The sequence below is a fragment of the Macaca thibetana genome, chromosome 17, assembly GCF_024542745.1.
Source record: "Macaca thibetana thibetana isolate TM-01 chromosome 17, ASM2454274v1, whole genome shotgun sequence".
NCBI lineage: Eukaryota > Metazoa > Chordata > Mammalia > Primates > Cercopithecidae > Macaca > Macaca thibetana.
The window spans coordinates 20,792,793-20,810,769 of NC_065594.1; the positions used below are offsets into that span (position 1 = coordinate 20,792,793).

Genomic DNA, 17,977 nt, shown 5'->3' on the forward strand with positions numbered 1-17,977 from the left:
AAGCAAACTATATAGAATTATGCTGCAGATTTGTGTGGCTTGCCTATCAGTTTTGAATTCTTTTATTTACCTTGTAAAATATGCTTGCTTTATATTGGCATTGTAATATTAATTGACTTTAGTCTGTTCTTAGAGCACTCAGTACTTTTTAGATTTTTTAAACCAATTTTAGTAATAAGACATAGCTATGTATTATATAGTTAAACAAATTATGCTTAATTATTTTAAAAATTATGATAGGAAAAATAATTTTGTTATTGGTAATCTGAAACTTTCTTTCCATATCTTAACCCTTTTATTTCTGTTGAACAGTTTTTTATGACCTTTGAAATCTTAGAGCTCCATATAACAAAATATGGCAAAATGGATTGTGCCCTAGACACGGTTCTATGGACCATATGAAGGAGCCTGAGAAATAGGCCCTATTTTTCTGGTGTAACAGGAGAAAGAGGTTGTGATTTAAAGCTGAAAGACCTGACTATATCTTCTGCCTCTGTGACTTACCATGTTTGCAATTTTATAAAAGTTACATTTCTTTTTACCTCTTATATGGAAGATTAAATGAAATGGTAAATATGATCATATTGATAGCAAAGCACTTTGAAAATGTAAGATGCTGCAGAAGTAATCTTTCTGTTTATTTATCAAAATCAGAGCCCCATAAGTGTCCTGTGTTTAATGAGCTTAATTATTAGTTCCTTTGGTTGTTGGTATCCATAGATATTAACTGATATTATTGAAATTATGAATATAATAAGAAAATAGATTTCAGGTGCTATTGATTTACTGGTTTATTATTACAATACCAAAATTTATAATTATGTATTATGTTTTTTTTATGGGTGTGGTCGGCTGAATAATGGACCCCCAAAGATGTTCACATCCTAATCCCTGGAACTTATGAAATGAATGGCACATTACCTGGCAAAAGAAACTTTGTAATTGTGATCATGTGATCTTCATATGAGATGATCCTGGATTATCTAGGTGGGCCCAGTGCAATAAGAGGGAAGCAAGAGGAATCAGAGAGTCAGAGAAGATGTGACTGTGGAGGCAAGAGGTTGGAGAGAAGCAAGGAAGGGGCTGCAAGCTGAGGAAGGTAGGCAGACCCTAGAAGCTGAGAGAGGCAAAGACGTGGATTCTCTTCTAGAGTCTAGAGTCTCTGGAAGGAATGGAGCCCTCCCAACATCTTTTTTATTTTATTCATTTTTAGAAACAGATTTAGAGGGTACAGGAGCAGCTTTGTTCCATGGATATATTGCATAGTGGTGAAGTCTGGGTTTTAGTGTAACCAGCACCTGAATAGTGCACATTGTACAAATTAAGTAATTTATCATCTGTCACCCCCCTTCCACCCTTTAGAGTCTCCAATGTCCATTATTCCACACTATGTCCATGTGTACACATTATTTAACTCCCACGTATAAGTGAGAACATGTGGTACTTCAGATTCTGAGTTATTTCGCTTAAGATTAATGGCCTCTAGTTCCATCCATTATTCTGCAGAAGGCATGATTTTATTCTTTTTTATGACTGAGTAGTATTCCATGGTGTGTGTGTGTGTGTTTGTGTGTGTGTGTGTGTGTGTGTATATACACACACATATATATATAGTTTCATATACATGTAGTTTCACTTATAAATATATATATATGCAGTTTCACTTATATATATATACACACACACACACACACCACGGAATACTACTCAGTCAAAAAAAAGAATTATATATATGTATGTCACAGTTTCTTTATACAATCCTTTGTTGATGGATACTGGATACTTAGGTTAATGGACACTTAGGTTGATTCCTCATCTTTGCTATTGTTAATAGTGCTGCAATAAACATACAAGTGCAGGTATACGAGTGCAGGTATACGAGTGCAGGTATCTTTTTAATGTAGTGATTTCTTTTCCTGTAGGTAGATACCCAGTAGTGAGATTGCTGGGTCAAATGGTAGTACAATTTTTAGTTCTTTGAGAAATCTCTATACTGTTTTCCATAGATGTTGTACTAATTTACATTCACACCAACAGTGTACAAGCATTCCCTTTGCTCCACATTCTTGCTAATACCTGTTGTTTTTTGACTTTTTAATAATAGCCATTCTGACTGCCCTAAGATGGTGTCTCATTGTGGTTTTTGTTTGCATTTCTCTGATGATGAGTGATGTTGAGCATTTTTTTATATGCTTCTTAGCCATTTGTATGTCTTTTGAAAAATGTCTGCTCCTGTCCTTTGCCCACTTTTTAATGGGGTTATTTATTGTTGTCATATTGTTCAACATCTTGATTTTAAACTTCTGAAACCTACAACTTTAAGAGAGTACATTTCTGTTGTTTTAAGCCACTAAAATTGTGATAATTTGTTACAATGGCAATAGGAAACTAGTACAATGTGGATTGACTAAACATTCATAACTATAATTTCTTTGAATTATAAGAAATTAAATTCTAGCTTTGTCCAATAGTCTTCAAAAGAAATGGTGGTGAAATTAAATTCTAGCTTTGACCAATAGTCTTCAAAAGAAATGGTGGTGAAATTAAATTCTAGCTTTGACCAATAGTCTTCAAAAGAAATGGGGGTTTATTATTGATCATATGATTATACATGTGTGTGTATATATGTATATACACACGCACATATGTACACACACATACATACACAAACACATATGTGTATATATAGATCCCATAGTAAGATACCCCAACAAGTAACACATGAAGCCTTTCTTGGTGATTCCTCAAGGCCAAGTCCTTTGTCGTGTCCTTTTCCTAGGGAAGGCAGGGCAGGAGGGCACAGCTGCACAGGGACCTCTTTATTCTTGATGGTTTCACTCTCATCTTCTATTTTTGATGCTCTGGTGAACCAGATTCTTCTGTGAAGTAACAGTTGGAACCATGACTCTGAAATACAAGCTTAGAGACATTAAGAGGGGGCAGTTCCCTGGACCCCTCCGCAGGACCTGTGACAGGGGTGGGAGGGGTGGCTCGTTTTCCTTGGCCAAGTTCAAACCCATTGTGGGAGGGGGAGCACATGGGCAAGCAGGTGCTGGGGCAGGGGTGAACGCTTTTGGGCTCCAGCCCTACGGTAGCCTCTGGGGGTGTATTACAATTAATGCTTTTTCAGCAGTTGCTGTCCATAGATAGCTAAATGTTAACCAGCTCAGTGGAGAGTCAGGGTGACAGCCTTTTACACCCTGCCCTCTTGGTACCCAGGTCCTTGTCTGGCATTCAGGAAGAATCAGGTCCCAGAGACTTGAAGGATGGTGAATGCAGAGGTTTTACTGAGTGATGGAAGTGGCTGTCAGTGGGATGGGGAGCTGGAAAGGGGATGGAGTGGGAAGAAAATCTTCCCCTGTCCAGCCCAAACTCCTTTCTGAGTGTCCAGCTGCCTCTTTGACGTTCAGGTGCTTCTTCTCTTCTCTCCTTCTCTGCTGTGCTGCTCTGCTCTTCTGCCAGTGGAGTTTAAGGGTTTTTATGGGTACAGGATGGGTGGTGGGGGCATGGTGGGCCAGGGTGGTTTTGGTAAAAGCAACATTCAAATGGGAAAACAGGGATAACTGTTCTCATTTAGAGTCATGGTTTCCAGGCTTGAGAGCAGGGCCTTTGCTGGGGAACCACCCTCTTCTATCCAGTATTTACCTATCTCCTGTCCATATCAATATGATAGTCCCAGAAAGATGTTAAGTAGATTGCTTTCCTTTAAAATCTTTATATAGATTCTAAGACTATATAAACTGTGTGATGAATTCCGTGCTAATTTGAAAAATGTTTGGCTTCTGCTGCCTTACATATCTTTATTTTTTAAAGTGTAATGTTTTACTAAATGCTTTTCAAGAAAAGTTTGATTTTGTAGTACTTTGGATTTTTTAATTTAGATAAAGAAAAATTTTGCTTTTTAGAATTTAAGATCCTGTGGACATTCTATGTATGCAGTGAAAACATTGGTATTGACAGCATTAAAATATGTTGTTCCTTTTTTATGGAAACAGATATTTGATTTTATGTTTCATTTATATTTTATACTTTAAGGCAATAAAAATCTAAGATTAGGTTATAGAAGGAAGTCAAATTACCATGGAAAATGACATCGTTATGATTTCATGATTCCTTACTCAAGAAGCAGATTTTTTGTTTAGGGAGTCGAACTGACCTAAACTTAAGCAGAATCGTTGAAGTCCAAGAATTATGAAAGTAAGATTTGGTAGCTATCTTCAGCTCAGTCCATCCCCCCTCATCTCAATCAGCGATTGGAAGTTTAGTTCATTACCTTCTGTGGTCATTTTAGGTCATTTGAGCAAGGGAGCCACATTACTCATCGAATTTGAGTTTGCTATGGTGGAGGGGGTGGGAGGCCAGAGACAGGTCCTGGTGGATGTGGTCTGCCAGGTGAGCTCAGAGGCAAGAGCTGAATAGGGTCTATGTGTATATAAGGAGGCTGACATCCAGGTCCCTCGCCTTCTTAGTTCCTTGGAGATTTTCTTGGAGTTATCAAATACTCAGGTACTTTTTTTTAATTAACGAAAATTTCAAATGTATACAAACTCAGGATAACTGGATAATGACCCCACATCCCCATTGCCCAGCTCCTAGCATTATCTAGCTCTTGCCCTACTTGCTTCATCTGTTTTCTCTTTCCTTTTTTTTTTTTTTTTTTGAGACAGAGTCTCGGTCTGTCGCCCAGGCTGGAGCGCAGTGGCCGGATCTCGGCTCACTGAAAGCTCCGCCTCCCGGGTTCACGCCATTCTCCTGCCTCAGCCTCCTGAGTAGCTGGGACTACAGGCGCCCGCCACCTCGCCCGGCTAGTTTTTTGTATTTTTTAGTAGAGACGGGGTTTCACCGTGTTCGCCAGGATGGTCTCGATCTCCTGACCTTGTGAGGTCTCGATCTCCTGACCTCGTGATCCGCCCGTCTCGGCCTCCCAAAGTGCTGGGATTACAGGCTTGAGCCACCGCGCCCGGCTGTCTTTCCTATTTTTATCTCAAGTGTTTTAAAGCAAATCTTTCACATCATTGCACTTTATCCCTCATTCTTTAATAGGCATCCCTAAAATGTGGTTGCTGGATTTCAACTCTCCCTCTTTTCCGTCTTCTCTGATGCTGCTTGGGTATGCAGAAGCTGTGACAGGGAAAGGTTTACTGAACTGAACATGGTTATGCAGTTCAGTATTGTACAATGAAGGAATAATATTTTTAATTTTTCTTGCTCTATTATGCTGTTACTTTTGTGTTAACTCCTCGTATAAGAAATGTGTTAATTGTGGACAACTCATTTAGTGTCTGCATTTGTTTCTTCTTTTCAATATGTTGTAATAAAATTAGCTCATACTTAATTTGCATTGATATTTGAAGGATCCATGATATAATGCCTCCTTTTTTTTCTTTTGCCGTAAGTCAGTAGTCAACAGAATAACAGCATTTCAGGTTAAGAAGAGACCTTCTGCTGGTGCAATATGGAGAAAGACACACTCTTGGCAAAGGTGTTCCACTCTTGTCCAGAGGTCTTTATCTTTTCTCTGATTTATTGATTTCTCAGAATAATTGTGTAATATATTTACAGAAATTTTCCATTAGAGTTTGTTTTTTAGTACTTGTATTTTTTTGGTAGAATCTCATCACAGTGAGTTTTATTTCATATCTATGCTCCGGAATTCTCAGTTGATTATGTGTGTCATTGTATAGGTAATTCCTTGATTTGTAGCTTGGTTTTTGAAATAAATATTACATCCAAAAGATACATAGTTTGTTAGAGAGATACATCAGCAGCCTTGGTGCTAATTTTTTCAAGTTCATGACAAATGCCACCCTCTTTATTTTGAATATCTTCAGGAATGTTTCAAAGTTTGATACCTTTGAAATACCTCACTGATACCCTAAGATCTGTAAGTTGTTATTCTGCCAAAATAACCCGTTAGAATGATGTCAGTCAGCCAGAACTGAAAGTGTAAAGTGACTCTCAAAGATCTTTGACTGTCAGTAGAGAGAGAAGATGTGCGTCTGTTTATAAATCTAAACATGGTTCTAAGCAGACATCTGAAAAGATTTTTAGGTAATTCTGAAAGGGAATAGGGAAGACCTTAGTTCAGCTAGCACACATTTGATTTAGGATCCTGTTTACATAGTGCACTGCCTGCAGAGCAGAATTTCTTTATAAGTTTCAGCTGTAGATTAATAATAATGTGTGTGAATTGCCTGTCTAGCTTAGTCCTATCATTATTCCATTACATCTTTATAACTTATTTTACATCATTTTCGATGTTATGAAATTTGTGTTCTGGGATTCCATGGAACTAATATCTCTCAAGAATTTTTGAGCACTTAATGCAGATTCCACAGTGTTCACATCTATAAAATGAACATGTATGGTATTGCACCAGCATGATAAGGTCTCTTCCTAATCTGAAATGCTGTTATTCTGTTGGTTAAAATGATACTAGCTGTTGAAAATTCCGATGGCACTTTCTTTGGTCATGGTGCCAGAATTGCATTTGTTGTGACATTTTACTTCACTTAGTCTTCCATAAAATTCAAGCACCCTTGGGAGAAAATATGCATTAAACCTTTATCATCTATTAACACCTCGGAAAAATTGCTTTTTAGGTTAGTTGTCATATTAGAAAACAGATGGGGCTTGAGACAACTGGATCATAAAATGGAGAAGCATTGACCCCAGAAAACAAAGGAATTGGAAGAGACTTTGTGACTTGCAAGTCAAAATGCCTTCAGGGACCACTGGGTCATATAAGAGTAGGCAGTGGTCAACAGAAGAAAATAGGCCACACTGTTTGTACTTGTACCTCTCTAATTATGGTGAATTTTAACCTTTTTTTAAAAAAAATTTTTTTTAATAAAACAGCAATTCAGGGTTTAAACAGAATGGACAAAAAAAATCAGAAATCATAATTTTGTGGCCTCTGTTATATTACATGGGATGCCATAGAGGAAAGACTATTTCAGACTGATCCCCCAAAAGGAACGCTGTTGAGGGCAGATGAAAACACTGGGAATTTTGGGAGCAGAAGGATGCTAAAAAGAAAGAGATCCATAAAGATTAAGAGCACTTTCTTGACATTACTTATACCAGACTCCGCCTTTACAAAAAGGCAAATTGGATACTTTCACTCCCCTTCGTGGTTGATAAACAGGGGAATACATCAGTATCACCTGTGTAGCTTTGCCAAACTACATCTAAGACTATCCACACCCGCCGGGCGCGGTGGCTCACGCCTGTAATCCCAACACTTTCGGAGGCTGAGGCGGGCGGATCACGAGGTCAGGAGTTCAAGACCAGCCTGGCCAACATGGTGAAACCCCGTCTCTACTAAAAATGCAAAAATTAGCTGGGCATGGTAGTGCGTGACTGTAATCCCAGCTACTCCAGAGGCTGAGACAGGAGAATTGCTTGAACTGGGACCCAGGAGGCAGAGCTTGCAGTGAGCCAAGATCTTGCCACTGCACTCCAGCCTGGGTGACAGAGCAAGACCCTATCTCAAAAAAACAAAAACAAAAACAAAGAACTCTTCACAACCTCACCACAAACTAAGATTTAGATGCAGCAAGTCTGCTTTGGAGCTTGGTTGGGTAATTTGGAAAAAAAAACAAAAAAAACCCACCTCATTTTGGTTCAAGTGTACATGTGCAATTGCAGAACTGTGCTCTTGGAAGCAGAGGTTTCCAGTTTACTCTTTGAAATATAAGAGTATCTCTGCTCTCAAAATAATCGCTTCAGGGCTGGGCACGCGGTGGCTCACGCCTGTAATCTTAGCACTTTAGGAAGCCAAGGCAAGAGGATTGCTTGAGCTCAGGAGTTTGAGACCAGCCCGGGCAACATGGTGAAACCCCGTCTTTACTAAAATACAAAAAATTAGCGAGGCATGGCGGCGTACCCCTGTAGTCCCAGCTACCCGGGAGGCTGAGGCAGGAACATTGCTTGAACCTGGGAGGTGGAGGTTACAGTGAGCTGAGATCGTGCCACTGCACTCCAGCCTGGGCAACAGAGCGAGAGTCCATCTCTAAATAATAATAATAATAATAATAATAATAATAATTGCTTCAGATGCACAACTACATTGCAGTTTGGCACATTTAAGTTTCCAAAGTGAGTTATTTTATTCCATAAAAGAATGTAAAAAAGCAACATACATAATTAAAGAGTTGGAAATAGATTTCATGAGGAAAGATGGAAGAGGCATATAAAGCCTGAGCAGTTGGCAACTTCAGGTATAGCAAAGCTAGTGTTAAGAAGGCACATAATACAAAGTATAAAAGGATTAGCTGGGCATGGTGGTGCACGCCTGTAGTCCTATCTACTTGGGAGGCTGAGGTGGGAGGATCACTTCAGTGCAGGAGTTGAAGGCTACAGTGAGCTTTGATTGTGTCAGTGCAGTCCAGCCTGGGTGACAGGTGAGACTCTATCTCCAAAAATAAAAAGACACACAATTATTTCTGATTAGACTGTAATAAACATCAAATTGTATCTCCTGAATTATAATAATGCAATAAAAATTGATACAGCACTGTAAAAATTTTCACTTGTCCTGTTTTCCAATAAAGGCTTCACGCTGCCTATGAATTTTTATTTCAATAAAAGCAGTTCAGGATTAATCACTAACGATACAACAGTAAGTCCTGCTATAGAGCAGTTGAAATCAATTTGTTGTAAATTACTTTAGGTTAGAAATAAGAATTTCCTAACAGAAAAGGTTGTTGGACATTAAAAATGACCAGAGAAGTTTGCAGAATTTCCATCATTGTAGAATAAAAAAATCTGAGTTAAAATGAGTAGCTGGCAATCTTAACTAGTTTACATGTGATACTTATTAGAGATGCCATGCTGAATTCTTTCAGTGAAATACAGACCCTGATACTCTTCATTTTAGTAAACATTTTGCCGTTTTATGCTACTGGGCAAGGTTAAATACAAGTGCAATTAAGGAGAGTCCATTTTTTCCCAATTTGTTGGTTGATATTTTCCTAATATTTTCTAAGGTCAGTCGGTCGTTATCATTATGCCCATTTTGGTGGTTTGCTAGTCAGTGACTATTTTGTTGACACAAGTCTCCGTTTTTGACTTTTCATTTCACTTTTCATCTTGGACCACACTTACACAAAAAATATACCTTGCAGAAAAAATCCGTAAATGTTAATGTGTATGCAGAAAAAATCCGTAAATGCTTTCTTTGCCTGCTAAGAAGAATTGTGATTATAACATTTACTGAGCTTGACTGCATGGCAGAGACTGTACTAAATGTTTTACCTGGATTAGCTCATGGATCCACAGCTGACGCTGCAGAGTTACTGTGAGTTACTGCTCTGTCCCTTCTTAGCAGAGGACAGACATGGTTAGGGAGCTCAGGAAATGTGTCCACAGCCAGACAGGTAAGAAGAGATGTTGCTGGGATTCAGGGTGGGTCAGTGTGACTCCAAAGTTTTTTGGTTTTTTTTTTGTTGTTGTTGTTGTTGTTGTTGAGACAGTCTCGCTCTGTTACCCAGGCTGGAGTGCAGTGGCACAATCTCGGCTCACTGCAACCTCCGCCTCCCAGGTTCAAGTGATTCTCCTGCCTCAGCTTCCTGAGTAGCAGGGACTACAGGTGTATGCTACCATACCTGGTGCATATATATATATATTTTAGTTGAGGTGTGGTTTCGTTATATTGGCCAGGCTGGTCTTGAACTCCTGACTTCAGACGATCCGCCCACCTCAGCCTCCCAAAGTGCTGGGATTACAGGGGTGAGCCACCGCACCCAGCCTGACTCCAAAGTTTAGAGACAGAGTTAGATTATGCTTTTATATTAGTGATTTCCAACTGAGAATTAACAGCTCCCTCTACTTCACTTCTCTTTAGAAACTTCTTTCATTAAGTTATAACATTGTTGGGGGGAACAATAAAATATCTTTAGGCACTAGGTCTCAAACTTGGCCACGCTTTGGAAATTACCTGAGAGTTTCCAAAAAAATACTGGGCCTCAAAGTCCTCATCTCAAGTGATCTGCCTGCTTAATCTCCCAGAGTGCTGTGATTACAGGCATGAACCACTGCACCCAGCCCCCAAAATACTGGGGTCTCACCCTCAGATGTTCTGTGTTCATGGAGTGTAGCACAGACTTGGGGAATTTTTTAAAACTCCATATGTTCCTATTTTGGAACAATGCAAATTTTTGAATTCTAAATTCTCATCTTTCTGTTAGTAAAAATTTAAGTAACGTTTTTATTACAGAAGTAGTGCGTATTTGATTTAGACACTACAGAAAGGCTGGGCTTGGTGGCTTACACCTGTTGATCCCAGCACTTCCGGAGGCTGAGGCTAGAGGATGGCTTTAAGCCAGGAGTTTGAGACAGCCTGGGCAACATAGGGAGACCTTGTCACTACAAAACTAAAAATAAAGTAGCTGGGTGTGGTGGCACATACCTGTGGTCCCAGCTACTCAGGAGATTGAGATGGGAGTATCGCTTGAGCACAGGAGGTTGCGGCTGCAATGAGGTGTGATCGAGCCACTATACTCCAGCCTGGGCAGAGCAAGACCCTATCTCAAAAAACAAAACAAAACCACAGACAAAAAAAAATTATGATTAAAATTATCTGTCATTCCTTCACTGAAAGATAGCAGTGCAGTATTTATAGTATGGGTTTTAGTATGCAGTATCTATGTATGGGGTTTTTTTTTTTTTTTTTTTTTGTTTTTTTTTTTTTTTTAGCCTGCACACCTTTATATATTTGACATCTTAACTGCAATGTTACTCTTCTATAGATTTTTATATTTAATGCCAAATTTTTTTTTTGTCTGTTTTATGCATTTATATGCATTGTCAGACAGAAATTTTTGACTCTTACATAATAGTGTCGTTGGCTCAATCCTTACAGGTCAGTAACTCCCAAGGTGGGGCAATATTTCTATTAATGGAAAGTTTATATATTATTTGAGTTAGCACTTACGAAACTGATTTAGATGTCTGTCCTTTGGACCCCATCTTCTCTAGTACTTTTTCAGGCAAGGTAATCCTTGGTTTACTTCTTGTCTTCCTTGTACCCTCTTTAAAGCAAATCCCACGTGGTTTTTATCCCTGGCCCTGGCAGGCAGTACATGCTCAATAAATGCTTGAATGGATGAACAGACAGGCAGGTGTACCCCAGAATCTGATGTGGGACTGGTGGTTATAGTTTGAAAAAATTACTGAAGTAAGTTCAGATATGTCTGAAAAAAATGATTGGTAAATATGATGGTGGTAAGAGAGGCAGTTAGAGTGGGGTTGAGGTAAGCACAAGGACTCGGAGACATTTTAGGATAGGTGAGCTTCAGCTCTTCCAGGAAAAGTAAAACGTCTTCTAGTTCCAGAAACGTCCTGGGCCTGTCCTCCCCACCAGGCCTGGTTTTCGCTGGTGAATAACCCCTCCCCCAAGTATGGTGGAGGGATTGCGTTCTATCCTTCCATCTCCCCTATCCTCCTCACTTGTAGGACATCTTATTCTCAAAATAAGGACATAATAATACATTTTGGAGTTTGCTCCTCCCCGGGTATCTTCCTAATAAAGATTTCGATGAGAAGCTGCTGCAGTGTAATGCATTTCAGCTAGGGATAACCAGAGCCTGTCGGTCAACAGCTGCATCTGTCCCATCCTTTCCTAGGAAGGTCTGGGATGAGGAAGAATTTAAATAAAAGGTGGGAGGGGACTAGAGTATTGAAGGACTGCCGAGGGATTACCCCAGGAAGGAAAAGGTCCATCTGGGAGGCATTAACGGGTTTGTTGGTAAGCCAGGCTCGTCTAGTAAGCCCAGACAACTCTGGGCTGCTCACTGAGGTATTTGTGGCACTGTGGCCACAAAGCCAGTATGATTTCTTTTTCATACTGACTTCTTATAATGTCATTTTATAATCAGTAGATTTCTTAATCACAAGGGCTATAAATCAAAATAACTTTCCAATTTTTTTTGCCTCTGGAAAACTTAACTGTATTAAATGTGTTATGATCTTTCCTTGCTTATTACTGTTCACTTTAAAACAGGTTTTTATTGAAAAGGAGAAATTGCAAATGTGTACATTTTACTTTATTAGTATATAAGCACACATGATTTATATTGCTGAAATCATTTAGAATTGAGGCATTTGTGTAATTCCAAATATGCAAAGAAAAATTAGAAGCTATTCTTTATCCTTCTTTCTCCCCTTTTTCTTGAATTTACAGTGACTTTACAAGACATTTAATGTAAAGGCACTAAAGACAGTTAAAACCATTAGTCATCATGCTTTACTTAGAATTCAGCAAAGAACAAAGTTAAAGAACAAAATAGCAAGCCTGCTTTATTTGTCTGAATAATGCTTGTCTCATGATACTTTATCTCATATAAGGGAAGGAGAGGGAATCCTTAGAGTTACATCATATAAGGTAGCAAAAAATGAATACAGTAAATGCTAGAGACAATATTTATTCAGAAAACATCAGCGAGTCCAATGAAACTTGGAGACTCTGAAATGCTGTGCCAGTCATTAGAGCCAGGAGTGTATTATGATTTAATGGTACCTCTCTGCTGCATCTCATGAGCTGTCCTAGAAAAACATTTTGAAGCAATAAAGCATCCATTTGGCTCTTAAGTAATGAGAGGCATTGTTCTTTGCATTAACTATTTATTCAGGAAGAGAAGTGACCAACTGTTAATAAGCTTTATCCAAAGAGGGTCGTGGAAAACAAGAAAATGCAAAAGTGAGGTTCTCTTCAATTTCATATGCAATTAACAAATATCCAGAGCTGACTGATTGGTGCTCCTCTTCCATGTGACTTTTGGCTGGCTGTATTTAAGGGTGAGTGCCTGTTAGATGTATTTAAAGCTTCTGGGTTTAAGGAAGGACTCTGTAGCCTGAACCCATGACAAATGAGAGGCGGCAATGACTCGTGAGTAGCTAAGACTGGATTGATCTCTCTGTTGTTTTGAATAATGGACTTATTTTCCAAGATGAATAGTAATGACTTAGGCGTACTAGTTTACTCCTTTTGGGAAGGATTCATTTTTTCTTTTTGTTTGTTTTAGAAGATTATTGCTCTTTCATTACTTGTGAAATCTGCTCAATAATCCAGTGTAACGTTTAGACTTATCACTTGATCAAGAGGCTTTTAACTTGAGAAAAATTCTTATTTGCTATATAAATAGATATGTGCTTTATTCTTTGGAAATAGTTTCCAGGTAGGAATGCAACATTTTTCTCTTGTTCTGCAAGTAAATAAATGATCTTCTCTTGACAGTAAATGTGTAGGATTTAGTAACTTCAAGATTATAGCCAGAATATTGTATTTACAAATAAATAGGGGCTTCTTTCAAGTCATTTCAGAATCTTACTTTGAAGCACTTTGATCCTATGACAGTGTGAAGTTTTCATTCCACTTGCTTTAAGGTCCTTAATGTAATTAAGTTGCCTTTTTAATGACATGAAAAAAGATAAAAATCGCAATTCTTTTCTTCCCTAAAGCCAACAAAAGGATGTTTATGTTAATTCTTTGTCCCTGCTCTCACTAAATACTAGTACAGTGGAGTTCTACACAATGGAGGAAGAATCTTCATAAATCATTAAAATAGACAGTAGAAGTGATATGTAAACTCAATATTATTTAAATATTAACAGAATATTGTTGATACCATAATAAATCAATTAGGTGGCCGGGCACAGTGGCTCACAGCTGTAATCCCAGCACTTTGGGAGGCCGAGGTGGGCAGATCACGAGGCCAAGAGATCCAGACCATCCTGGCCAACATGGTGAAACCCTGCCTCTACTAAAAAAAAAAAAAAAAAAAAAAAAAAAAAAATTAAGAAATCATTTAATATTGCATTCTTTTGATTTTTAATTTAGAAATATTTTCCATATTGAAAACTAAAATAATTAAGAAATCGTTTAATATTACATTTCTTTCATTTTTAATTTAAAAATATTTTGCATATTGAAAACTATGTATTCCTTCTAAGCTTACTATGAATTATTTTGAAGTATATTTAAAATCAGTTTGCAAGATATATTTCGTGGAATAAGAATGCATTGTGTCTTTGGGTTTATAGCCTTAGAAAAAAGGGCTAAAGAGCCCAAGTCAGTAGCAAAGGGTCAAAGATAGAAAAACTCCTTAGGCTTTTTCTTTCCTAGACCACATTATTTTTATCATACAGAGGACAAAAACATAAGAAATAAAGACTCAGGTTAGAAATGGAATTACCTCAGAAGGTGTCAGGTTTTGCAATAATCTTTCTCTTTGGGTGTTAACAATCATTAGATTGAATTATCCCTTTCAGATCATCACTCCATTCAGAAGGCTAATGCTGTGTGCTGAGAACAGAAAGGAGATGGAGGATTGGATCAGCTCGCTGAAGTCTGTACAGACCAGAGAACCCTACGAGGTAAAATAGCATCTTTTCTTCCGTCTCGTGTTCTTAGGAAATAAATGTTAACCAAAGGGCTAGAGCTCTACTGTGCAAACGTTTTAAGTATGTGTACACTCCTTCAGCAACTTGTTTAAACCAGATTTTGAAATTCTTAGCTTAAAGCAAAGGGCTTTGGTTTTAAAAATGACGGATTTGAAAATTGGACCATAACTATATGCATTCCAAAGAGTTCAGCATCTGTAGCCTTGTTCGCTGGCTTGGCACATCTGTCCTCACATCTCTGTTCTAGGTGGCCCAGTTTAATGTGGAACATTTCTCAGGGATGCACAACTGGTACGCCTGCTCCCACGCCCGGCCCACCTTCTGTAACGTGTGCAGAGAGAGTCTTTCTGGAGTCACCTCCCATGGCCTGTCCTGCGAAGGTACTGTAGCACCTAGCATGTGTTTTCTCCAGACAGTGACCATACTGTAGACCTGCCACCGCTGGTTTCACTGTAGCTTTAAATTGGGCTTTCCACACATAGGACTAGCTTGAGAAATATTTTTGCTCAGGAAAAAAATAACATAGTCATTTAAAGGAAACATAAATCAAAATACAGCATTTCACCCCCAAGAAACTAGGAACTACTGTCTAAAAAAAAAAAAAAAAAAAAAAAATCTTTGGACCTTGTATAATCATTCTGGTATTCTTTATTCTGGTTGATTATGGAGAATAAAACTTTTTGTGAGGACAGTTATATAGTCTTTGGCAGAATTTTTGATTGTTAATTATATTGGACTGTTTTAAATATTGTTTTCTTTCCTTTTGTTTGTTTAATCTAATTAGGTATCATCCTTTCTAATTTCCTCAAAATTTTCTAAAAATAAGGCCTATGCTGTTGTTATTTTGTTTTGTTTTGAGAAAGGGTCTCACCCTGTCACCCAGGCCTGAAATGCAGTGACATGATCAAGTCTCTGTGCAACCTCAGCCTCCTGGGCTCAAACGATCCTCCTACCTCAGTCTCCCTAGTAGCTGGGACTACAGTCAAGCACCACCACACCTGGCTAATCTTTTTTTTTTTTTAAGTTTCTAGAGATGGGGGTCTCACTGTGTTGCCCAGGCTGGTCTCAAACTCCCGGGCTCAAGCAATCCTCCCGCATTGGCCTCCCAAAGTGCTGGATTAGAGGCATGAGCAGATTTGTGAGTTATTTTTAATGTAAGAGCAGTGACCACCAAAAGCAAATACATTAATAATCACCAACAGAAAACTCATAACTTCTTTAGAGTTATTTTATTTCATACTTCAGGGATTACACTGCTGTGTACTACTTTTTGAACTATATATGATAATAATAATACCAGCGTTTTTTCTCTAATCCAAAAGTTTCTTAAGTAATTTGGAATATCACTTATTTATAATTAAGTAATAAAGTAGTAATAGAGTCACAGCCTTAATTGATTTTAAACTATAAAATCTGTGATATGTCATTGTTTCAAATATTTAATATGATACAGCATAGTGGTTAAGAATAGAGCTCTTGCCGGACACGGTGGCTCAAGCCTGTAATCCCAGCACTTTGGGAGGCCGAGGCGGGCGGATCATGAGGTCAGGAGATCGAGACCATCCTGGCTAACACAGTGAAACCCTGTCTCTACTAAAAATACAAAAAATTAGCCGGGCATGGTAGTGCGTGCCTGTAGTCCCAGCTACTCGGAGGCTGAGGCAGGAGAATGGTGTGAACCCAGGAGGCGGAGCTTGCAGTGAGCCGAGATGGTGCCACTGCACTCCAGCCTGGGCGACAAAGCGAGACTCCGTCTCAAAAAAAAAACAAACCAAGAATAGAGCTCTTCAGTCAAACTGTCTTCCACTTCCACCATTACAAACTATAACCAGGAGAAATTGTTTAACTCACTTAGACTTTCCTCTCCTCATCGATAAGATGCGGATTATAGTCATTTATGCCTCACAGAATCACTATAAAAACTAAATGAGAGAATACATGCAATAAAACTACTTTTCTAGTTCAATAAATTGCAAGAAGTTTGTAACTGTTTTGTAAGAAACTTATTCCAAATTTGCATCATGGGCTTGATGCATTAAAATTCATGAAGGAGAAAATTTGGAGAAGGCATTAAAGCTTTCTTTTTAGACTTAAAGAATGATTGCAAAAGAGATCTGATTGGCCTTTGTGATGACTTTAGTAATCTAAAAGGGTTCACATAGAGCCGAATAACTCCTACCAGGTCTGTAATATTATATGGTATTATTTTAAAGATTTTACTAAAATCTTTATTCCAAAAATGCTAAAAAGACACCACATCTGAGACAGTCTGTGGTACCCTTCTGGTTTGAGGGTTATACATTATTAAATATATGTATTTAAAAATTGAGTCAGTAGTGGAATGACTGAATTTTTTTCTAAGCATTTTAAAAGAAAAATGAAAATTACATTATTTGGTGAGAATAAGAAACTTAAAAGTCCTTATATTTGTTATATTCGGCTGGGCGCGGTGGCTCACGCCTGTAATAGCAGCACTTTGGGAGGTCGAGGCGGGTGGATCACCTGGGGTTGGGAGTTCGAGACCAGCCTGACCAACGTGGAGAAACCCCGTGTCTACTAAAAATACAAAATTAGCCAGGCATGGTGGCACATGCCTGTAATCCCAGCTACGTGGGAGACTGAGGCAGGAGAATTGCTTGAACCCAGGAGTTGGAGGTTGCGGTGAGTGGAGATCGGGCCATTGCACTCCAGTCTGGGCAACAAGAGTGAAGCTCCATCTCCAAAAAACCAAAACAAAACAAATAAATTTGTTATATTCTTCTATAAATAATATAATTTTCAAGACTTTTTAAAAAGTCTCAATTATCAGATTAAACCATTTTTTAATGAAAATTATATATTAGTATTCATTTCCTTTGTTGGTAAAAATTTTTAAATCTGCAGTATCTTGCCTATTAGTATTTTCAGAACCATAGCAGAAGACTTTAAAAATCCCAAGGGTTTAATAAATATAAAAAAGTTGCCTTTTTATATTTTATGAGAATATGGTTGTTGGGATATTTTCATCATAATCAAAGTCATACTTACACTTTTGAAAACCCCCTAAAATCTGAATAAGCAGCTTGCTTGATAAAACTGGAAACATTAGATACAAGAGGCTTTAAATATTGTAAGAGATGCAAATATTGTGATGTGTTCCACGGTGAATATGAATAACTTTGTATGAGCATAGAATTCAGCTTCCAATCTATGAAGTCTTCACTACATTTACTAGCCTTTCTACCCTCATTTCCACAATAAAATGAAGCCACGCTGATTTGTTTCCTAGATGTATATTGAATAACTAAAGTTATTATTTTAAAGCTTTGCATATATAAAATATTATATGAATGAAAAATAGCAGACAGAAAAATCGAATTTATTAATAATCCCCTAAGTCAATTAAGAATATTAATTGTAATTTCAGGGCATAATTGTCCTTTACAGTTATTTAAACAATAATTTAACCAAAAAAGATAAATGATAATTTTTAAAAAAATCAACAGCATCAAAATATGTTATCATGGGTACTTACGAATTTTGATCTTAAATGATTTTTTTTTTGCAATGGAGGGACTCATTTTGTTGCTCAGGC

At 37.9% G+C, this 17,977-nt stretch overlaps 1 protein-coding gene across 8 annotated transcripts in view; it reads left to right on the top strand.

Moving 5' to 3' along the window:
* The window catches only part of DGKH (diacylglycerol kinase eta), a 202,145-nt gene that overhangs the window by 111,899 nt on the left and 72,269 nt on the right, over positions 1-17,977 (top strand). For 6 of the 8 annotated variants that reach the window (XM_050766170.1, XM_050766169.1, XM_050766176.1 and 3 more), the window contains 2 exons: positions 14,272-14,376; positions 14,651-14,783. In XM_050766170.1, coding sequence (XP_050622127.1) covers positions 14,272-14,376; positions 14,651-14,783 — 238 coding nt within the window. Of the gene's footprint in view, positions 1-12,632; positions 12,799-14,271; positions 14,377-14,650; positions 14,784-17,977 lie in introns of those variants that run through there. The other 2 variants (XM_050766175.1, XM_050766177.1) reach the window with 2 other exon arrangements.